This window comes from Aphis gossypii, chromosome 2 (genome assembly GCF_020184175.1).
Source record: "Aphis gossypii isolate Hap1 chromosome 2, ASM2018417v2, whole genome shotgun sequence".
Lineage (NCBI taxonomy): Eukaryota > Metazoa > Arthropoda > Insecta > Hemiptera > Aphididae > Aphis > Aphis gossypii.
In genome coordinates, this window is record NC_065531.1 from 12,124,362 (window position 1) to 12,150,820 (window position 26,459).

Consider the following 26,459-nt stretch of genomic DNA (forward strand, 5'->3'; position numbering starts at 1 on the left):
TATACAATTTTAATATCATTTTTTAACATATTTTATGTCATTTTATGCATTTTTTTCGTGGATTTTTTTATATATTTTTAAACCATCAAGTTCTGGGCCCTAAATTGGCAGCATTTTCTCGTAAAATTTTCCACGACTTGAGTTGTGATATGTGTGCTGTCGTAGCAAATGTAGAGGGTTAGGTTGCTCATCTATGGTGTTGGTTGACGTAACATCACAACTACTTCACCAAGGTTGAATTTGATCTCATCGAAGTGGTGTCGATCATAAGACTGTTTCATCATCGATTATTTCCTTACGATGTTGTTCCTCACCTCAGCTTGAACTTTCGCAGGGCGTTGCCAGTCATTTTGGTTAAACTAAGTGCGTTTAACTTGCCCTCGTGGTACTGAGGCTGATATTCATGAAGAGCTTAAAACGGGGTCTTTTTAGTCGTTTTACTAACTGCAGAGTTGAAGTGCCTTTCCACCACCTGTCGTATCTTTTTGTCCCAGTGCTGTTGATCTTCAGTAGTCATTGACTATAACGGGACAATTGTTTTATTAGCCCTTTGATCTTTCGACTTGTCCGTTAACCTGTGAATGTCTGGTAGAATTGAAGACATGAACTTTTTTTCGGTCGTGGCGATATACTGCTTGAAGGATCGAGGCGTGAAACAGGTTCCTCGATCACTTATTAGTTATAACCCACTCTGAAACCCCGGGTTCATTTATAAAATTGTCAATAGTCCTTAACACACCTGAGTGTCGGTAGTTTTACGGGGGTATAAATGTATATATTTAGTTAAGTTGTCCGCAAAAACAAGTAGATACCGGTTCTGTGTAGTAGAGGTCTCAAACTCTCAAACGGTCCCAAATGATCGAGATGTACTGTCTGGAATGGCCTTTCTCCGGGGGAATAGGGTACAGTAATCTCGGTCTCTTACAAGCTGGTTTTTTGAGTGTAAGATATTCCAAACACATACCAATGTGTTGGAAAACATACAGCTTCATTTGTGAAAACCAATAATCGCGGGTTATTCGTGCGATTGTTTGATCTGCGGCAAAATTTCCACCATAATCGTGGGCAGCTATTACAATTCCTTTCCGCATAGTTTTGGGTACCACCAACAAAAATATATCCATATAATATCGATGTAGGATTCCTTGGTTTAGTTTGTACGCAGCGACGGAATGATCTTCATCTTTGGTCCTTTTCTCAGGTGTTTGTAGTATATAAGTCGTTTGATATTCATGCCCCCTGTTGCATTAACCTGACTCTATCTTGAACTGATAAGGCGACAAACACGTTGTCGCTCAGAGACTTCTACGTTCACCAATTGGGTGGCCTTCTGAAAGTCGGCGACTGCCCGACTAAGGGCATAAACGTGAGCCAACCGAGAACCGGGTCAATTTATGATATTAAAGTCAAACTCCTGGAGTACCTCAAATTAACGGACTACTTGCTGTTTTACACTTTTATATTTATATAATATATATATTTTATGGATATTCAAGTACGTTAAAGTGCCTGGCAGTCTGTGACAATTGTGAATTTGATATCAAGTAGATAGGGACGTAATTAATTTAACGTCCAGATAATCGTGTATAGTTCCAACCGACTTGAGTGGTATCTGGATACGATAATCGACACATAACCTCTTATCTCCGTTTGCCTTGTCCACTAGCAATACTGGGCTGGCGTAAAGCGAACACGAATAACTAATAATCCCAGCATTCTTCCACTTGGTTAAAATGTTCGACACAGTTGCCCGATATGAAGGCGACATTCGATATGGTTTTTGATTTATGGGTACATTATTCGGCATTTCTGCGATATCCATTTGCATGACGGTTGTGCAACCGAGTTCTTGGATATTTTTCGCAAAAGCACCTCTATTATACTCGTTCAACAGTTCCAACATATCCTTTTTTACTACAACTGGTACTGAAGGGTCTATCTTCACCTCAGCTTCGGTAATCGGATCTTTCAATGTTGGTTGTTGATCTAATTCAGCGACACTAACTTCCAGTACTTTAGCTAGGACCTCATCGAGCACAGTGACGTACAGCTCTCTATAACCCTCTATAACAAATTGGCTACCGTATTCGTAATAATTGACATGTGGTAAGTTAATCCACATACGGCCAACCAATAAATCGATGTGTAATGTCATCCAGAACGACTTAATTAGGGAGTTTGCCCCCAACACCCCGTCGATTAATACATTTGTTTCACTCTCACCTAACGTCTGTATGGACGGTTCGTTAGCGTGCCTGGTGATGTATAATGCACAAGTTACCGGACATCGTATTAACACGTGGAAGCTTCCAGTTTCGATTAGTCCGGTGACCGATGTGTCGTTTAAAATAACAGGTTTCATAAATTAATTACTTACGAGAGCAATTGAGTGGGCGTCTGCTCGCAGAGCAGCATCTGCTTCATTGACGAATAGGTGCATAAACGGCGTTTCAAAACATTGACTTCCAGTATGTTGATCCGACTTCCAGTTTGTACATTTAACCGGTCGACTCGGCTCCGGACGATTTACAGCACTTTCAAGGTCCTTAATCTTAATTTGCATCTCGGAAACAAGGGAGAAAAGTTCCTGTAAGTCCAGATTCGAGTTACCACGATCTGCCATGTTGTTGGTAATACGAACGGTTTGGAAGATACCACAACAACATACGTGATAATATTATCAGTTTGATATGATAGTGATAACAATATTTTAAGTTTGATACGACTGCGATAACGATATCAACGACGATAACCACGCGCGGAAAAAGCAGTACGTTACACGGACAGAAAACCGATTCACTACGAAAACGACACGAAAATACGTGGACAAACTCGCAACTAAATTAAATTTTACCGAACGCCATATTCGGATTAGAGTATTAGCGATTTAACCTACGCAGATTCGAATGTCGACTGTATTAAACGGAATATGACGACATTATCCCACTTCTGAAATGAAAGCGACTGTTTATATAATTAGCTTTATTTGTTTAAATGGCTGTTACAATTAATATATTACTATAACAAACTTAACTTTTAAAAAGAAACATAACGACAGAGAAAAAAAGGCGACGCGGCTAGCGTATGAACTATGGTACTAACGAGCAACTTGCAAAAACGGACTGACGTGTGGACTGACCATCGGCCTGACTCCGGCTCACTATTTAGCAGTGTCACCAACCACTCTGTGACATAGACACAATCAGCCGCTAACATTTACATCCGTCACATAAAACTACTCCAGTCTCCGATATTTACCAATGCAATTTCAATTCAACAGAATACGCCTTGTATAGCTCCGGCCTTAGGCCTTAGCTTGTCGATTATGAACGTTCATTATGTGTGATTATATTTTTTTGTGATAACAATCCATGTATTTATTAATGTATATAATTTTTAGGTTATGTAATGTAGTGTAAAATAATGTGGAATATGCACCACATAAGTAAAAATGATTCTTAATAAAAAAAATAATAAAGAGCATTATATTATTTTATTAGAAGTAGTATTTGATAATAAACAAATACATTATCTTTACCTTTTATTATCCCGATTTATGAATACTAATTAATAAATTATATAAATTGATTTATAAACTGTAGGCAGAATATACAGTTGTACGGTGAGGTTGTGTTATATCAACCACTTTTTTTAATCTAAAATCTCAAGTAATAATATACTTTACATCCACTAGTTGAGTAACTTATTTTCCTATACAATTTCCTATATGTATAATAATGTCTACAATTATATAATTATGTCTGTTATGTGTAAAATATCAATAATTGTCGTAATTGTGATTTGATGTTTGCTGAACTTGATAATAAAGTTAAATGCGATGGTTGTAAGTTGTAACGCATTAGTTCATAATAAGTGTTCTGGACTTACGGGTAGTGAGCTTAAATATTTAACATTGAAAAATCTAAACTTGAAATATTTTTGTAATACTTGTAATGGACTTTCTTTAAATCATAGAATTAAAGGTGTTAAAATTGATCACGACTTTAATCTCGTTCATAACGTCATTAATTTCATTGTGAGCAGCAATAACATTATCAAGTCAATTAAATTAATTCACCTTGGTAAACATGGACAAAACTACTGTCGCCCTATTAAAACCATATTTGGTTCTCCTTCCGAGGTCTTTAACATTTTAAAATTGAAGAAAAAATATCATCTCTACAACCGACATCTACAATCTGACAATCGGTATCAGTTCTGATCGTATTATCTACCATAGGAATTATATAAAATCATTACGTGAAGAACTTGAGTCTCCTAAGTCTAAAAGCGAACCTGATTTTATTATTACGTATGTAAAAGGAACTCCGACTACCTATAGTCTTAAAGCAAAATCATAGTAACTGTTCAGAAAACTTCTTATCCTAAATATTTTCTACCAAAATGTCCGTGGCTTTCTAACGAAATTACCTTTTTTACACTCTTCTTTAAAAAATGTCAATAGTGATATGCTTTGAAACTTGGCTAAATAATAATGAATTTGATGCGAAACTTGGTTTCTGCAATTATAATATTTTTTAGAAATTATCGTGATTTTTCTTTAGGAATAAATGTAGCGGAAGAGTTTTAATTGCTGTTCCTAATAAAATCCAGTGTGAATTGTTATGTGTTCCAATTATCCCGGGCATAGAGCAAATTTTTATAAAAATTGAAATTAATAATATTAATATTATTTTAGGCTGTATTTATATACCACCTGATACGACAAATGCAATTTATTTTAGTCACTGTGAGGTAGTTGAAACAATTGACACTAACTTTCCAGATTTTAATTTTGTTATCATAGGAGATTTTAATTTAAGTAATTTTGACTGGTCTACTGACTCAACTAACCAAAATCATATTTCGGGAAGTATAATGTTTAATAGTTATACACACTATTTAAATTTAAAACAAAAAAATTAAGTAAAGAACCAAACAGGCAAAGCTCTTGATTGTATTATGATTACCTAATGACAATGTCAAAGTTATTTCTGTAAATTACTCTTTAGAATCCCTCGTTCCTAAAATTGATTATCACTATCCTCCTTTAGACATTTTTCTTAAGTTTGTGAACTCAAAATTTAATTCTGCTTCTGAATGTCCTCTAATATATAATTTTAACAAATGTGATTTTAATTTAAATTTCTAATTTTCGCTCTAAAATTAATTTTGATTTTAATTTAAATAATAATATCTTTTCATTTGAAGAAACTGTAACAAAATTGTATGAAGTTATCCATCACACTTTCAGTTTATTGCTCACTAAAACCAAAATATTCGATAACTACTCTCCAGTATGGGTAGACACAAACCTTAGAAATCTTATTATCAAAAAAAAAAAAATCAGTCCATAAAAAATTTAAGTTGTACCCTTAACATTATAGTTATTTAGAATTTTCCCGCCTTCGTAAAGAATGCAAAATTTTAATTTCTAAGAGCTATTCTCAATATATATCCAATATTGAAAATAATGTTCAAACTAATATTAAATATTTTTGGAATTATAAATAATTATCTTATTTTATTTATCTTTAAAAAAAGTCTGTATGTAATGTACTGATACAGTAAAATATAGTAATATAACATTGACAAATATTCAAGAAAATGCTCTGCGTTTTGCTGATTTGTTTTCGAGTGTTTTTGAATCTGATTTGTCTAATTTATTTGTGCCTAATCGATTACCAACAATATATTCTAATAGTACTCCTAGTTTAAGTTCTTGGTATATTAATAAAAGTGAAATTTATGAATATTTAAATACATTAGATAATCACTCTGCTACAGGACCGGATAGTTTACTCTCATATTTTCTTAAAGCTTGCGGTGTGAGCCAGTACTAGTGCATCCTTTATACTTAATGTTCAGTAAATCCTTAAGTACTAGTTTTCTCCCTAGCATTTGGAAAATGTCTTTTGTGACACCGGTTCATAAATACGGTGACAAATACAATATCACAAAATTTCGACCTACTTCTATATTGTCAATTATCCTTAACATTTTTGAAGCATTAATTACAAAAATGTTAATTTTAATTATCTCTCCTTGTATTTACTCAAATCAACACGGATTTAGATCTAATAGGTCAATTTCTACCAATCTCTTGCTTTATCAATCTAACATTTTATCATCATTCAATAATCATGTTCGAATTGACTCTATTTGTATTGATTTTCAAAAAGTATTCGTTAAGGTTAATCTTAAATTACTTCTCATGAAATTAACTACTTTTGGTTTCAGTGGATAGTTTTTAAGTTGGATTGAATCATAATATTATCTAACTGGTCGAACCGAAGCAGTAAAATTATCTCTTTATATTTAAAATTTTTTTAGTGTATGTTCAGGTGTACCGCAAAGTTCTAATTTGGACCCTCTTTTATTTAATTTGTTTAAAAACGACTTACCCACTGTTCTTGATACTTCAGTAAACTTGTTATTATTTTCCGATGATACTAAAATGTTTTCACCAATAAAATCTCTCTCTGACGCAATAAATTTACAGTCTAATTTGACAAGCTGGTAAGCTGGAGTAAACAAAATTGCTTACCATTTAATATAAATAAATGTAGTATTATTTCTTTCACTCGCCTTCATAAACCTTTTCTGTTAAACTACTCAACATATTGCTTACGAGAGTCAATTCTATCAGTGATTTAGGAATTATACTTGAATACAATATGTTTTTCGACTAGCACATTAATTTGATTACTAATAAAGCTTTCAAAATGTTGGAATTCATTTACAGAAATACAAAAAATTTCAAAAACCTGAACTCTATGAAAACATTATACTTCTAACTTGCGGAAATATGCAATAAGATAAATTAAATTACCTACCTAGATATAAATGTTGGCTATTGCCTGTTAGTTCGTTATCGATTGTGGAACGAGCATATATACTTTTAGTAAAAATAATGGTTTGTAATTTAAAATGTAGTCATAAAAATTGTAATAATAAAACTGAATTTATGTATAAAATACATATTTGTACTATGAATTCGGCCCGCAAGATTTTTGAAAAATAATACGTGGCCCGCTGCAAAAAAAGGTTGAAAACCACTGTTCTAAAGGGTCTCAACCCGTTTATCTATATAAATAAAATTAATTGGCTGTTTTTATTATCGAAAACTTCTCGTCCGATTCACTTGAAATTCAACATGAATAATCATCATGATCTGGCCGATCTGGGGAAGATCAGTATTATATCTTGGTGAAAATAACTCAATATCTCTTCCAGGTTCAGTGAGTAACGAAACAAGATCGTGGCTAGTAACGCGCTCTAGCGGATTAATAATGTATCGCAATAATTCAAACCACCATGTAGAGAAGATCTTCTCTACATCGTGATTCAAACGAATATGATAAAAAAGAAGTAATTCTAGTGGACAAAAATAACAGCAGTGTACAATTTATTTATAATTAGTTCGTCAATTTATAAATTTTTATAATTTTGTTTATTTATTTCGTTTATGTGTTGACATTACATTAAGTTCAGTGTGCATTAGTAGCAGAAAAAAATGAAAATTATAATTTTTGAAAATGAAATATTATACAAATAATATTATCCAGAACTATTCACTTGATCAAGTTGACCTCAAAAATTAAGGGTCGTTTTGTATAAAAAAATATTATATACGTTTTTTTAAAGTTTTAATTATTAATTTTTTTTTCTTTAAATATATTTTAATTTTTTTCAGGAAATGTTTTTACATTCCTCCACATGAATTCTTAAAACTCTTTATAACTTAAAATGACATTAAAGATATTAATTGATTTCAGTCTTTACCTACTTACCGTAACTGATTTATTTTAATAAATAATTTAAGTATCATTAACAATACTTACAATATAATTTAATTTTAAATAAGACTTCAAATAGGAATATATTTAAAAAAAAAAATGCATGTAAATATAAATAAATTATCAAGTCAGTTTATTTTTGGGTTGTTTATAAGCTTTTTTATAAAAGTCCCAGAACAAAACAAACATAAACATATCTTGGGGCATTGCTAATGCAATTATGAATTTGGGATAATTGCAGTCCGTTGCCAATAATGCTATACAACCGTGAAGACCAGTGATAACGAATTGAATCTGTAAGAATTATTTTAAACATTAATAGGTATTAGGTACATAATAAAATGGTCGAACTCTAAATCATTAACATTGATATAATATTTTATACGTCTTTTTTTCTATTCAAGTTAAGTAGACAACTCGGTGGATGACTTGTGTACAGTGTCATGGCTTTTTAACATGTCAAGTGTACAGATTATGGTTTTCTCGGTGCAAAATGCAAAATGTATTAGGTACCTGTCTATCACTGGATAGTGTAGGTAAGTGGATCGTCACCGGGTTGTCTTCTTAGTTCTTAATTTGAATAGAGACAATATAATATAGGTAATTTCGTAAATTCGTAATATAATTATAAATATTTCAGCGTTTAAGTTTATATATATATATATTATAAGTTATAATCATTAATAACAATATTAACCATCCTACATTTTAAAACCCTTTGTCCACAAAGTTATATTTTCAAAAATTTAGTTTATTTTTAAAAATATAGATTTGTTTGTAGATTTTTCCACTTAACAAAAATAAATACATTTAAGTAATGTTTTACGACTTACAAGTTATGGCAGTTATGATTTATGTACATCATAGTACGAAAGCCATTTAACTTCTAAAAATTAGTTCAGATTTCTCACTTGAGATAATATTTATAGTTATTAAAATATTTTTAATTTTCACGAGAAATCTGTATCATTATCGAGTTTCTCAATTGAAAACATTACCAGTTGTAATTGTGTTAAATATTTTTTCCACCATGCTTTTTTGTACTCTGGTTTCAAAATTGTCAAGAAGTAGTAACTGTACATCACAACGTGAACAAATGCATTTATGGTCCCAAACAAGATGATTTGCCCTCCTAAAATTACCAAACATGTATAAGTAAATTATTTATATTCATGTTTTAATTAAAAATTGTTTTACCTGGATAGAATCTTATTATACCCCAGCTAAATATCAAGACCATTGTATGATGATAAATGTGTAAAAACGTCACTTGATTTTGCTTTTTACGTAATACGAAAAATATCTAAAATGACAAATAATATTTTTTTAAATCATGATAATTTTTGATAGTGTATACGTCTATATTATCTATAATTATATTACCGTGTCAAGCAAATCTAAGACTTTGGAAAAGAAATAAATCCAAACAGCACGTATTATCTATAAATAACAAGAATGAACAATTAAATTTATATTTTTAATATTCATACTTTTATTACATATATTTAGTACCTAAATTAATAAATAATAATAATATATTATAATAATGTGAGTATTATTATTTGTTATATTATCATATTAAAATTTGAAATATTGGATGATCCATCTAACGATCATCCTAATTTTAATCACGTTCATAAAGATTTTTTACAATTTTTTTCAAAAAAGTACCTACTTATAAATATTCTTAGGTATATTACAAAATTACACATCTAATTTTGCTGTATTATTAATTGTTATAAAATTAATTTTGAGTACAATAAAGTATAAATTCATTATTATGTAATTTCACATTTTAATGTCAATTATTTCAGCTTAAGTTATATAGTATGATATTTTATACTAACAAAAACAAACGTGATTTTGTGAATGCAATGATATTATGCCATTTCAACATAGTTTTTTCTTATGATCATTGATCACGCAACGTTAAAAGTTGAGATAATTGGTCCAGTCATTTTTACTTACCACCATGTAAAACTGAATAATATACTTATCTATTAAATTGCATATATTTGGTTAAAAATATCAATAATAATAATTAATGACTCGATGACATTTTCTAATATTTAAGTACTTTTTTAAAAATTGTTGCTACTTTTTTACGAACGTAGTTAAAAATTTTTTTCAATACATTTGTACATATTTACGATGTTTAGTACACGTCGTGTATTTGTACATTGTAATAACACAAATTAAAGTACAAGTGAATTTATACAATGTATTTACTACGCACATCAAAATTGTAATATATTATATTATATATATTATATAGATAAGTATGTAAATAATATTACGCCTCTAGCTATATCTGTATCGCTATAATCAATTTCTATGCAGTTAAGTTTGTAGCCATCTCGAAGCCATATTAACCGAAATGCCTGTAAATTTAAACACAAAAACAAAAATGTATTTTAATGTTAAGAATAAATATTAGAGTTCATTTAAAATATAATTTACTTTTAGGTGGTAAATTAAAACAAAATAACTAAAAAATAGGTGGTTGGAGGTTTAGCTTTTTACTATTTCAATGAAATATTAACAACATTGTCACAAACTTTCAAATCCAATGGTATACCTAATATTAATTATTATTATAAAACGAATTAATTAAATATTCAAAAATCAAATGTTTTGTTGTTTTTATAATACTTATATAGTTGTCATTAGTTACAAAAAAAAATTATAAAAATGGTATCCATTATCCATTTAGTTAACTGTATTAACTAGTCAACTGGTTAGTCTAAAAGGTTTAATAAGTAGTTTGAATTACGTTAAAAATAATACGAATTGCTCTGATCCTCAATAAAATTACTAATATCCGTTGTAATTAGTTAATAGTGCAAAATCGATACCAAATCGCACGTAAAATTAGGTACAGTATAGGTAGGTAACCAAGATCCACCAATATAACACCATATATATTTGTTCGTTTTTTCGAAAACAGTGCGGGATGTACAGTTAATAATTAATATTATTATACAACTATTAACAGTGTAATAAAATAAATTTTATTGTTTACCATCATATACTATCTATGCTTACTTTTATTATACCTAGTAACCTAGTATAAAATATATATTAACACTTTGAATATAGATAACATACGCTTTATAAAATATTATATTACCTCTTTCACTAAATAGGCTGAAAATAAAACTTGGACAACATTGTATACCATTACAATACGATCAATTTTCAACGGGCTACGATATTTCATGAATTTTGGACCAGCTTTTAGAACAAAATATAGATAAGCGACGAGAATAATTAAAACTGGCCACGGAGAATCCATTAACCACATTTCTTTAATTCTTGAATCTAAATTAATAATAAAATAAGATTTATAAGTATACAGAGTAATTCACCAAGCATACTCGTTTTCATTTTTTTTATTTAATAATGAATGTACATTCAAATTCTTATTTTTTTGAAATTTTAAATATACTTAGTGCTTAAAGCATATTTTCAAATTATTGACATTTATTATAGGTACTACTTAAAGAGGTTAAATAAATTTCTATTTTTCAAATGGAGTCCCTTAATTTTTTACTGAAAATTATTTAATGAGTCTTTTTAAAAAAAATAATTTAATGTACCTAATTCAAAATTGGAACAAGTTTTTTTTTTGTTGCTGTATATGTTTATACTGAAAATATAAGTTCTTAAAAAATAGTTCATATCCATCTACATTTTATTCTATTCTATAATCTGTGTACTATTGTATTGAACTGTAAACTGTGGCAACTCACAAAGTCCGTTGTATTTATATATTTATATTAATAATGTTGTTTATAGTTATATATTAGATAAATATAGCATTTTATTTAATGTTTATTATACATGAACTATTTTCACTAATTATACATTTTGGTAGGTTAATATTAATAGTTAGAATTTTTTAGTCAACATAGCGGATAGACTCTATACGTATCAAAATTTTTCTTGGATGTATGATCTTTGTATAAAATAGCACAAAAACTACTCACTCGAGTTTTGATTTTTATATGTTAAAACGTTTAAAAAAATATATAAAAGTATATCTACTTAATAATTTAAAGTAAATGTTCTCATTTGAAAAATAGAATTTAGTAAGCTACGACACACTCATTAAGTAGTATGAAAAATTAAAAAAAAATGATCATCTTTAAATATACAGTATAACCTCAATAACTGGAACTTCTAAAAATGGAATTTTCGATAACTCGAATTTTTTTTCCACCCCCAACCGATTCAAGTTATTGAGGTTCTACTAAAATTATTTAATAATAAAGTCTGTCACCATTTTAAATGTTTTTGTTATAATAAATAAGTTGAATAATTGAAATAATAAAATAAAATAAATGAATATATTTTATACTTTGTTATTTAATATTCATTGTGCAAATTATAAAAAACTCACCTCCATTTTTGTCTACCCATTCCAAAAGATTGGAAAATTTGTGATATATAATTGACATCTGAAAATATATATATTAAACAAATAAAGTAACAAAAATAATCGTACAGTGGCTTAGCGTAGCGCGGTGTCTGCGATTAATTACACAACGTGATTGTTGCCTCTGCCATAAGTTCCCGGATCGGTGACTACCCGGAAATTGTAGTGGTAAGAACCTTGCCAAGCATACTTGTGTCTCAACCAACCATATCCTCCCCCATAGTAAAAAAAAAAACAAAAAACAGCTGATGGCCAAAGTTGCTTCTTGTTAAATCTAATCAGTTGAAAACTTAGTTAAAACCCACGATAAAAAGTTTCACTCCAAATTATTTCATAATCCAAATCCTCTGATTGCAAACCAACACTTAGCCACAATTCCAGATAACCCCCCTCGTTGCCTCAAAAGACGATGGTATCGCAATCTCTTAAACTGAAACACCATTCGCAGTCCCAACTGTTACTCATCAAAAGGGTCCTATCACTGGATAGCTTCTCTTCACAAGTCTTCAAAGTCACTGTAATATTGTTAACCTATTTGCTTATTGTAATATTTTTATGTACAGATTGTAAATGTTATTTTATTAAGATAAAATATATACAAAATATACGTTTGATAAAATAAAAATGTTTAAATTAAATTTTTTGATTGTAGGAATACACAGACTTAAAAAAAAAACTTATGGTATCTATTTTTTGCCTTAATCATCTTATATTTTTTGAGTTATAGTGTTTTCTTTATTTTTTGTATGACAGTTTCTTTTTTTAGTTTATTGCAACTTTGAATTTTTAACAATTTTGATCCATAATGTTAACCCGGAAAAGTTTACACATTTACTACAGGTAAACATAATATTGACCCGGGAGAGTTAACTATTTTTAAAAATCGGGAGAGTTTACCACCGCCCGACATAGGGGGAGACATAGGGTCTTTTTAATATTTAATTATAATTATAACATTACATATTTTATACTTATTATAGTTAATCGAATTTAATATCGATTCGGGTAAAAGGTGTTCGGGAACAAAAAGCTTTGGGTTTATGGACTTACAGATAAAATACAATTTGTGAAAAAGTTCATCGTGAATTTTAATTTGGGATAAATATCGAAAACATAATACTATAATTGTCTATAACGTATGATTATAATAATCAATTTTACTTAGTTATTTTTAATATTACAATAAATTGACTAATAAACAAATTTAAAAGTAAGAATATTATTTAAAACTGTCAGTAGTTTTTTTTTATTTATATTAATTTTTAATAAATAATTAGGTAATTAGTAATTAAAAATTAAAAATTTACAAATAATATATAATTTTAAAATCATCACTATTGTTTTAAAATCATAGTATGCATAAAAGTCTTCATAATAAATACGATATTCGTAATATTATCTTTAACTGTCCATTTTACCCTACCCGCCTCCCATTTAGACACCACTGATAACTTATAAGTTATAATAGTAGTTAGACTAATTAGCAGGTACGAACCTAATAGTAAATGACTAATGTATAATGTGTATATTATACTGTATATAATATTATTAAAAATGCATACCTTATTTTGTGCACATAAAATTAGGTATATTGTAATGGGAACAATACATGAGTTACATCCCGTAAAAAAGATATACACGAATTACGTCCCAAAAAATCAGAGACATAATAATTCGTGTATATTAGTTAGGTGTTCTAATAATTAAATAAGTATTAAATATAATATTTATTAATTTATTGTTTATTGAATGTACTTATGCTTATTATTTATAACGCTGTATCTAATATCAAGAAAAAAAAAACAAAATATAAAAATATAAGCTTGGTAAATCCAGAATATTGTTTAACTAAATATAATACAAAGCTTAACCAATAGTATATATAGAATAGACAATAGAGGTCGAACTTTTATTCATCGTGATAACGATAAACGAAAACTTTCTTATTATTGCTTTTCAACTAGGAATCAGGAAAAAAATCAATTTACTGTAGTAATTTATAATATTACGTAATATTTTATAACTAAAAATAAAATCAGAGTCCAGGACTCCTTATAAATACTCGACGCAGAATCCCTGAAAACGAAAAAAAGTACACAAATACAGTGGGACGCAATTCGTTTATAGCTTTTGGCTTTTTGGCTTTTTTACAGAATGCAATTAAAGTGTCGAAGTTTTAACTTACATTTATGCTCGCCAATGGAGTGCTTTACACTCCATATCTCATAGTATTTATATAAAAAATAATTACTTTTAATACCTTATACCACTATGTCATTTTAGAGTTATAAGACAAATAAATCCTTTGCTTATAGGTTACTGAAGTTGTGTAATGCACTTTTAATTTTTATATTACATAAATTCTGACATGGCTCCAGAAAGGGAGGGGATAACCATCTCCAAGGCCAGACCACATATTTCAAATATGATAATAAGTAATACATACTATTAATGACAAAAGAACTAGAACGGTTTAGTTAATTTCGATGACTATTATGCTTGTAAATTATTACGTAGGTATATCGCCAAAAACATTCAGTTTAATGATAATATAATCATTTTGTTGTTTTATTGACAATGGCATTTGAAATAAATTGTATAATGTATAAATATTAAATATTATACAAGCATAATAATACAATATACGATTAAATTAAATTAATACATTTATTTTTTATTATTTCATATAATTTTAATGAATCAAGATTAATATCTATTAATAATATTATTATTTTTATAGAAATTAAAAATTATAATATTTTGAAAGGCTTGAATAATAATATCGTGTATTTAGTTTTATATATTCTAATAGGTGACAGGTGACTTTAAAGTACATTGTTGAATATCCTCATCTTCTGATTTAATTAGTATGCCTAGGTTAAATGAATAATGAATTTTAATTAAGTACTATAAATATATTAAAAAAATAATTGCGAACTCGCTACTTAATCATAATATTTTCAAATTAATTTAGTAAATTAAGGTATTAATTATTTTTATTACCTACTGCACAAATAACATAATGTATAATGTAAAATTATGATGTTGAAATAATAATAATTATAAACAATGCTTACCTTGATTTACTATTGTGTATACTTGTATCTTGAAGTTCAGGAATCAAATTCAGTAGCTATGCTTACAAGTAGGTTATATGGAATATAACAAAAATTTTGTAAGACTTTTTACCGTATTTAACCTAACCACCATACTACATGGGTTTGAAGAAATCAAGTTAGCTAACGAACATTATGTTTCTTAAGACGAAATGAAGACTACGTAATTTCAAACATTCTTTAGACTTTGATATTGGTTTAATTTGAATACATAACAGAGGTCATGCAGGAAGTAATGACATTAAAAATATTGTCAAACGAGTGACGGGTTTATAAGTTACATATAGGCTTTTAAAGTTTGTAATGTAATGATTTGGTGTCAACGAACTACATTAAAAATTAACCAGTAAAAAAACTTACAACTGAATTTAAATAAAACTATGTTTGAAATCGAGTATAAGTACATATATTTAGACTCAGCTGTGTTAAAACGAATGACAAGTTAACCATTCAAATCATTTATACAAAATGATGATAATTATTAGTTTTTAATGCGATTTTAAGTATTTGATAATTTTTGGTGTGAAGCATATGATTATTAGGTATTGTATGTTTCAAAAAAAAATTCCTCTTGATTTTCATAATAATCAGAAGGCAAGGAGTGGTATATGGTCGTAAAAATATAAAAACTATAAAATATATAGGTATAAAATATCTGAAAAACAACTATTATTGTAAACTTTCACATTATTTGCTTTGTACATACTATAAAATTAGTTTTAAATGTTTTAATAGTTTTACACACTAACTGTATTATTGTATTTGTTTAAATTTATTATATAATATGATTGATAAATAGATTACCTTTAAAATTATTTTATTTTTGTTTTAGTATTTTAGTATTAGTTTTTCAAATTGAAAGAGTATTTTTAACAATTCATGTTTTTAATAGATGATCCCGTGGTCGTTAAATTAAAAGTAAAATATCATAAATTAACAGTATATACTTGAATGAGGAATGCTTGAAAAGTTTGTTCGTTTAAATTGGATATGTTTTTGAATTAACAAGTAACAAAAAAGATTTGATCTATGTGTTATGTAATTTGGATATTGTTTTCATTAAAATTTTTGCTATTTATATGACTAATTAACTGACGTATTCTAATTGATGAATCATACACTAATATAAAGTCTAAAAAGTTTAAAATATTATTATACATAGTATATAAATAGTGTTTTATAATATTTTGTCACTAATAAATTAATGTACTATCACATAGATTCGTTTAGATTCGTGTTAGTGATTATAATTTATCTTTATATGGTAAGTAGTACAACTTTTAAATAGCTTAAATTATACATAGGTCGTATATAAAATTAATTTATACTTCAATTTGGCCTTTGTATAACATATTAGATAACATAGTATATACATATTCTTAACAATATAAATAAACCACGAGAAATCAATCTTATAAAAAATGTTCTGTAGCTACAGTGACCTACAATTTACAAATCGTTTGTAATTATTAATAATTTTTATAAATCTTATTATCTTTTTTAGCTACATATCTATATTTAATTAACGCAGGTGTAGTCGAACAATTTAAAAATTAGTGTGGACAATTCAAAAATAAAGTGATTATTTTGATTTTTGTGCATATTATATTATGACATACTACAAATCAAACAATATCGTAAATACTTAAATTTTTAAAAATAAAATTTACATTATTTACATTAAAACCAAAGTATATATAAATTAAAATTCACTATTTTTTTTAAAAATTTAATTGAAATAAATAATTGGACAAATTTCTATTCTTAAAAATTTAAGACATATAGACGGTACCTACTATTATATTGATAGTTATGGTAGCTATTAGCTAATACAGTAATTCACCTTGGATTTTCATTGAATATATTATTATCCATTACTCAGAAACATATTTTATTTTTATTTAAAAAAATAAAAATAAATTAATTCTTCAAAATTCATAAATATATAACAGTCAAATGTATTATTATTCAATGTATTATGATTTATGTACTTTTCATATTGTTTATTAAAACTATTTATATTCTATCACATTATATTTACCTATTATATTAAATCGAATACTTATTGAAAAATTAAAATCAGTATATTATAAGCCTTTCCGTTTAAACATGGAGATGAATATTGAATATTAAGCAATAAAAAAAATGATACGGAATAAATAAAAATATTTTTATTTTATAATCTTCAAATTCATCATTGTTTAATTTTCTTTGGTTTAACGTATGCTGTTTTATAAAAGTCCCAGAATAAAATGAACATAAATATATCTTGTGGAATTGCAAATAACATTATAATTCTAGGGAAATTGCAGTCAGGCTCAAATACTGTAATTAATCCATGTAGTCCAGTAATAACGAATTGCACCTAAAAAATAATAAATTTATCTTATTTTTAAGACTAAAATAATATTTTCAAATAATTTTAATTAATTTAGTGCATGTAAACAAACATTATACTATATTATTTATGTCAAACAATTGACCAAAATAGAATGTACTATCTCTTTCTCTCTCTCTCAAGCGAATATACACAAACACACAAAATATACTAGTATACTACCCATATAAATAAATACAGATGATAGATAAATATTGAATATAAATGATACATATGATAGAATATTCTAGTGGTGCCCACACTGAAAAACTTTCCCACTCACAATTCCTGATTTCTTACATTCATCAAAATATTTACTAATTGTACCCATTATTTAGGTACTATACAGACTGTACAATGTACATTGTTATATTTTTAATAAATAAAAAAAAAATGAAAGCAAGAAACAAAGAAATAACTTCGTTGTTATAAAATTTATTTGATAAAATTATTAAGTGGAAACTACCATGTTTTAATTATATCATAAGACAATGAATGTTTAATGAATATTAGATTCAATCAGTTGGGATAGCTAAAACGTATAATATATCGAATGTCTAACTGTATTAAATTATCTATTTTATTGTTTATAAAATAAAATAATATTAATAATTTAATAATGTAGAAAATATATTTTTAAAAAGACTTTAATAATTCTATAATATTTCCACACTTAGAACCTTTAAGTTCTAAGACATTAATATATCAAGTATTTAAGTTATAGTACCTATTTAAGTCTGTAATGAATAATGAATAATTTTATTTATAATGTACAGTATTAACAAATGGTAATACTACACTACCTAAGTGCTTTAAGCATTCATTTAAAAAAAATATTTATTTTTGTTCAATATTGTATTAATAACCTTATCAATACATTAAGCCATTATATACAGTATTATTTGTATTTTTTTTTTGCGCTGACCAACATAATATTATATGTAAATTAGATATATTATTGTAATAGATGGTATATTGATATGCAACTATTACAATTAAATAAATCCTAGTAAAAAATGGTTTATACATTGTTATGTATTGTTTATCTTAAATGTTACTACTGTATTCATTACCTAGGAATCGAAATAAAAATATAATGTGTAAATATTTTAAATAATTTAACATAAAAATAACTATTTACTCTTATTTCGTAATATTAATTTAAAATCAATAATACATTACCAGTTGTATAATAGTTAAATATTTTTTCCACCATGCTTTTTTGTATTCTGGGTTTATTATAGTCAAAAAATAGTAGCCATACATTATAACATGTACAAATGCATTAATGGTACCAAAAAATGCGACTTGTCCTCCTAAAATCAATTTAATATTTACATTTAGGTTTTTGACAAATAAATTATTGTATAATTATTTTTATTATAAGGTCTATAAATTTATACCTGGATAAAAATTAGTTATGTACCAGCCGAATGTTATAACCAACGTATGATGATAAACATGTAAAAACGTTATTTGATTTTGTTTTTTTCTTAGTACAAAAAAGATCTAAAATTTTTTCCAATGAAAAGTAATTAATATAATTTATTAGTAAAAAGAAGTGTAATTTATTAAATTAAAATGTAATTACTGTGTCTAGGAGGTCAAGAAATTTACTCGTGAGAAACAGCCAAACAGTAAATACTTGCTACAAAATAAACGACATTATTTTTTTTAATAATTTTGTTTATTTTTACTAAGAGTAAAATGTGCATGTAAGAAATTCAAAATTACTTGTTTCGCTAGTTCAGGGTCATCTTTACTTTTTTCGATGCAATAGAATCGGTAATCGTCTCGCAGCCACACCAGTCTAAATGCCTATCAATGAGAATAATATAATTTATATTGTATATACATTAAATATTATAAATATTATACGTGTATATATTATTTAATAAGATTAATTATTGATGTTTTATGTATTATAATATGTCGATTTTTATTTAATAGATACATAGACAATTTTAATAGTTATATTGGGTTTACTGTAATACTTGATTGATTTAAAATCGTATCATCATTGCATTTTTCATACAAATTTAAAAATCTTTACTTTCTGTCCGTTTTACTTGTTTATACATATAAATATCAATGATTTTTTTCAAAACCCTAAATATTGTTGTTGAAAGATTATAGAAATATTAAATGTATCAAAATTGAGTACTTTAAATAACACTCAATCTACTTTATATATGTATATAGTTATACGGTTTCAAAGTGTAAGCTAATTTTAATATCTGAGTAGATTCTCTTAACAAAATAAATAAAAAAAAAGTTCTATTATATTATTAAAACTGTACAACTTATTGTTTTTAGAATATAAAACAACTAATGGAACATTTAAATTCATTTAATAAACTCTTTCCCTCCACCAAAAATAAAATTAACAAATGACACAACAAAGTTTAATTTTCATTGTTAAAATACAATAAAGATATAAAGTTATTCTTTGAGTATATAAGTATTTTAAATAAATATTTATTTATTCTGTTTATATCTTAAGAAGTGTTGATACCTTACCTCTTTCACCAAGTACAAAGAAAATACAACTTGTACTGCATTATAAATCATAACAATGCGGTCAATATTGAAAGGGTTACGATACCTCATGAATTCTGGTCCAAGTTTAAGAACAAAGTATAAATACATAACCACTACAATTGTAACTGGCCATATTGATCCCATAAACCAAAGATCTTTTACATCAGGATCTGAAAAATAATAAAAAACAATTTTGAAATAATAATAAGAATTAAATATTAAATTTCATAGTACATACTACATAATTTTATACATATATAAAGTATATTCTATTTTAATATTTGTCTAGTTAGTTAACTTATTTCATTAGAACATTTTTTCATACCAAATGTTACTAGATGATTGGGTGTTATCACAACAATACTAAATTTTATATTACTGAAAATAAGGAACTTTTTTCATTTTAACAATGTACCTACCAAGGTATATATTTTAAATTCTGATAAAGGCAATGAATGTATTTGTTTAATGTTATAAATTATAATAAAGGTAATATGTTTATTATTTTTACTTTATTTTTTGTTACTTTATTGTCATCATATAAAACAGTAAAAAATAATTCAATATCCAATTATAAAATTTGACTCTACTCAATGCATGGAATATCGAGTAGTAAAACATTCCTCTACAGAACTTTTTAAAATTATCAGTAAAAACTAAGGTTCAACAAAAATATTTACGCAACATTTGTTTTCGAAATAAAATTAAAAACCATAAATACTTGAAATTTTCATTAAATATTTTTTATTACCTAGTATTTCTAAGGTATATAATTTTCTAAATATTTTGGTATTCTATATATTATTTTAATAGATATTTAACATTATCTACTTTTATTCGATTTTTTCGATCAACATATACCTGGATAACATTTATTTAAATCAAAAGCCTGAAAATACGGAAATATAAAAGTTATACCACATAAGTTGGTGTTATTATGGTACCTAATTTTAAAATATCAAAAATGCAATACATAGGTAACTATTTTTTATTTATACATACAGTTATTGAAATCAATTAGACGTTTAAACAAAAAATAACACTTGTAGTTACTTTGTTTGGAATTCCAAAAACATTAATTGTAGGATTAAAAATTGTCCACTGTTATGTGTATAAAAGAAGTTTTCAGAATATTTAGACTAATTAAAAGCTATTTATACTACAAACCAATATTTAATCGAATTCAATTTATTGAATTAGTGTATTATTAATAAAAAAATAATTATGATAGTGAAATCATAAATAAATTATAGGTAACCATTTACGCTCAGAATTGTTTTTCGTATTCAATGATTTCAGATTTGTCGTAAAATTAAAATGTAACACATTTATTACAGTGAGATATAATAACCTAACCTTGTAGATTACCACTGCAAGATGGGTTCCACGGTTTTATTTATTTTGTTAAGTACCTATAATATGAAAGTCTATTTCTACCTAATTATAAGTTATAACTAAACTTATATAATTTCAGTCAAGAGTCAAATTATATTATTGGTAATAACATAACAGCATTATAATATATGTATATCATAATGTATAGATATTGTAACATAACTCATCAAATTCAGTAATTCAGTAATTCAAATAGTTGAGTGGGCATTTTTAAATATACCTACTGCTTTGGTTACTCTGAAAGTGATACTTGTATCTTCAACACAATTGCTAATGCAACGTGTACTCATAAATAAAAAGGAAATTCAGAAGGTTATTGAATAATAAAAATAATTCTATGTATACCTAAACAGAGCATTTATTTTTTAAATAATGAGTATAGGTACCTAACCGTATACATACAAGTGGAGTCCAAATTGTTTTTATTTTTAATGATCAATCAACACAATTCAGATGTTTTATGATGAATGAGTGTTTCATTTAAATTTCCTTTATAACATGTTTTGTTCTTATTATCGTATTAAATAATTAATGAAAAATCTCATTTTTATCTTCATTTATGTTTGGTTGATGTGATGACCCCTATATACTAATATTATTTAACCACTAAACACCAGGTACTGATTATGAATATTGTTAAATGAAAATCTGCATTATTTAAAGCAGAATATTTTTATAAAAATATTAAATACTGAATAAAAAGTATTTTTTTTTTTACTAATTATTTAATGTTTCAAAAAAAAAGAAGAGAAGTGGAAAAAGTTGCCTCTCGAAATTCATGCTTAAAAGCTTTAAATTTTTTATATTTATAATTATTATTTTTTGAAATATCGAGTATTTGTTGTTAAAAGAATCACTCTTAACTTTTGATGGTTTTTTTTTTTTTGTACACAATTATTTAAACTAGGTATTTACCAGTATTTTGTTCTACCCATTTCGTAACTTGCTGAATACTGTTGAATAACACAGACATCTAAATTAACAAATAAACATATAGAGATTAAACATATAAAATTTAATTATCAATATACATTCGTATTATGTGTATTTTGTATTCACACTGTTTGTTTCAGTATCCAAACAAAATATGACATATTTTATACTAAACGTATTAATTTCATCCATAAATATATATTTTATATAGGTATATTACAATCTAATGTGTAACGTGATATGTTTAGTTTAAAAAAATGCTATAAAAATTGATTTTATAAAAACTAAAATGAAATATTATACATATTTGTGAATATTTTAATACATAAATAACTAATAAGTTATGATTTTATGATATTTGTTATACATACTTGGTATTTTTCTATTATGTTATTTATCCATATTATTGATAAAAATCTAGTTCATAATCTTATTATAATGAAGTAATAACTTAAAATTAAATTCTTATTTTTAAAAAATTATATTGAATTGTTAACAGCTCAATTTATTGGATTCTTGCAATTAATTAATACTAAATAGTTAAAATACACTGAGAAGTTATTAAATTATTAATCACAATAATATCACTGATATTATAATATACGAGTCTCATATATTAGTCAACTGTTTTATAAATTAGAGTAGGTGAACTAAAATGTATTATGTTTAGAGCTTGATTTTGATTGTCTCGCAGTTCATTTTTTTTTTCATGAAAATTAAAGTTAGGTAGTAAGCTTAAAAATGTTTAAAATAACATAATTCTAACAACAAATTTGTGGTTTTAATAATAAATTAAACAGATTAGTTTTAATTTTTTTTAATAATTTCTAGTTAACTCTCATTGTTAATTTATTAAATTAAGTTATTATAAGAAAAAAACAATTTTAAGTTAATAATTTAAAGTTTATTTTCTTATTGTTAAAGTTAAATTCATTTTTAAACTGAAAATGTACAATCAGTGTGAAACACAAAAATAATACATTATGCCGATATACCTGTGATATAAAATGTATTTATTAAATGTATAATTAGGTAATTAGGTAGGTATAATAAATATGATAGGTACATAATATTAAAAGAACAAATAATTAGAAGGGGCTGGAGATAATTCAATAATGAACCATATTAATAGAAGTTGTTAATTATTTAGATTAATTTTTAAAGGATAAAAACATCTCATTTGTCGTGGTCAAACTAAGTTATATGATAAAATGTTATTATTGAGGTATTTGAAAGTTAATGTTCAGGGGCGAGCTTGAAATTATACATAAAAGTTGATAAAATGTTGCAATTAGCAGATATTAGCTTATTTTGGTCCTTATTAAAATGTATATAAATGCATATATAGTACCTATATAGTTACCTATTACTTATTAATATTAGGTTTGTTAGTTACTAGTTAGTAAATACATTAACAATTCTATCTATTATCCATAAAGGCAAGTTCAATACTTAGATGTTGAATAGACGCCAATCTATATAGTTGCTAACAAGTAACAAGTTATAGCCAGTATATATAGTAATAGAATGTATTAATGATTATCTACAATAATTGATATAATATTGTTGGTACTTTTCAGTTACATATTGTTTTCTGGTGATTATTTGGCTAACAGCGAAATTTTGATACGGTTTTTAATATGTATTAATAATTATTTAGTATCAACTCAATATTGAAATTTATTACTACTTCTTTACAATGCACATGGTGAATATAAGTGTTATTACTTGTCAATCATAATTTATTATAAATTATCTACTATTTTTTGAAACGATAAATAAATATAGACAATTAATACAAAATGTAAGAAAGTTATGTGTAAGTAGCGGTTAATAGGTAGACATTTATATACGAATGATACATTGATATCATCATTCTATTTATTATTTGATTAAATACACAGTTTTTACTTTTGTTTTTTCTTTTTTTTTACAAAATAGAAATTTACTTATATGGAATCTAACGTAAACCGATGAGTTCCCGAGTGTTCATATTACGCTTTATAGTCAATTGCCACAAAGTTCAATATTTTTAAAGTGTGCTTCACTAATCGGATCTATAAAATTATATTTGTGGATTCGTGATTGACTTGCATATTATGTTAAAATAAGTAGGTACCTAATAAACATATTGGTATACCTATGATAACAGATTCGAGATTTTCGCTGATGCCTGGTAGCCAATTAATACACCCAGTGGCTACCAGAATATGATAATCAAAATGTATACTTATTATTTACAGAATATATTTACAGTTAGTTTAATTGTATGTAAGCATATATTGTTCAATGAATAATAGGTAGGTACTTATAATTTTATAATTTATAATATCATATTATAATAGGTATCTATGTATCTAGGTAATAGTTACTGTAGATATATTGTTGTAATTTTAAATATGTTTCATGATAGTTCATACTAGGTAGGTACTTATACTTGTAGATTTTTAATATGCATTTATGTAGGTATTCATAAAAAAAAACAATATTATTAAATAGGTATATTATATTTTTAACAATTAAAAAAATTGGTGTGATTAGGTACTTATTATTTAGAAATTTAAAATAAATGATTCAATAAATAACCATAATGTTTAATTAAAAAAATATATATATAATATCAAGAATAGGTATTTTATACTAGATCTACATTGCATCTATTTACTTTAATCTTAAAACGAATGTGAATAAAAATAAAATGGAATAAAACTTACTTTTAATCTTTTATAATACAAACGTATAAATACAAAAATGTTATACAACTGTTATTAGTTGGGTAGTATACACAATCATAGTAAAAATTACTCGTATTTAAAAACAAAATAAAAATGAACCTTTACTCAAATGATAGACGGTACATTTTTAAATGGACTATGACTTAATATTTATGTTTTATACATACAGCTATTTTAAGTAGGTATTATAGTTACCTACCAACTATCTACATAGTAGATAGGTAAATGAATAAAGAGTGAATTTTAAATACTTAAAGGTCATACAGGAAATTGATGTATCCGAACGGATCAATGACTTGTCCACATTTTTGTGTTTTATTGAATACTTTTAAAATAGAAGATTTATAAGTAGGTATTACAACGCACACATTACATTACCAGCAATTGTAAAAACAAATATTTAAAATATTTACAGTAGGTACCTATATATTTTATAAGTATAACTAATATTTTTTATAAGGCTTAAACATAAATGTATATTTGTCTACTTTTATTATTTAGGTAGGTACTTATCTGAAATAATATTTATAAGTTACATCTTAACTCTAATAAAAATATCAGCAATTCTAAAAATGTTTAGAGATTAAGCTAAGGTAGTTAAATAGGTACCAATATTATATTATAAATTATTTTTTTTCAAATAAGTATATAGGTAACTACTTATGAGATATAATGACCTAGCTTTGGTGTGTCATATTTTATAAAAGATCAAAAAACATTGTAGATAAACTTTAGAATTCTAAATTCCTTGATTTACACGATGATTAATTAGTCTTCTGAAAATGTGATTTTAATAAACTAATAGCAATGGTTTTAAAAAATAACATACCTTTATTAATGGTACTAATTTTTATTTGTCATTAAATAATTGTAGTTTGGTCCAATATTTTGAACAATTAGATTAAACTAATATTTAAATTTGAATTAACACCAAGTAAGTAGATAATTAGGTATAGTTGCACTACAATAAAATATAAACATTACCAATCATATAAAATTGACAATGGATTATGTTTAAAATAAAATTTAAAATAAATTAATACCGAAGAGTTGGTTAAAGAGAAGCCCGGGCTCTGTAGATCAACTGACCAAGGACATTTTTTTTTTACTCTTGACCCAACAACT

The 26,459-nt window shown here is 25.9% G+C and overlaps 1 protein-coding gene across 1 annotated transcript; it reads right to left on the reverse strand.

The window, feature by feature from the left end:
- Positions 1–7,909: 7,909 nt before the first annotated feature.
- On the reverse strand, positions 7,910–26,354 carry LOC114130889 (uncharacterized). The gene is made up of 15 exons (XM_050198948.1): positions 26,164–26,354; positions 22,582–22,639; positions 20,251–20,441; positions 19,465–19,548; positions 19,322–19,378; positions 19,134–19,239; positions 18,913–19,046; positions 17,551–17,718; positions 12,202–12,259; positions 10,930–11,120; positions 10,097–10,180; positions 9,183–9,239; positions 8,997–9,102; positions 8,798–8,931; positions 7,910–8,093 (listed from the first exon to the last, which is right to left on the reverse strand). The coding sequence occupies exons 2-15, from the start codon at positions 22,637–22,639 to the stop codon at positions 7,923–7,925; spliced, it is 1,599 nt and encodes a 532-aa protein (XP_050054905.1). The 5' UTR covers positions 26,164–26,354; the 3' UTR covers positions 7,910–7,922.
- Positions 26,355–26,459: the final 105 nt, after the last annotated feature.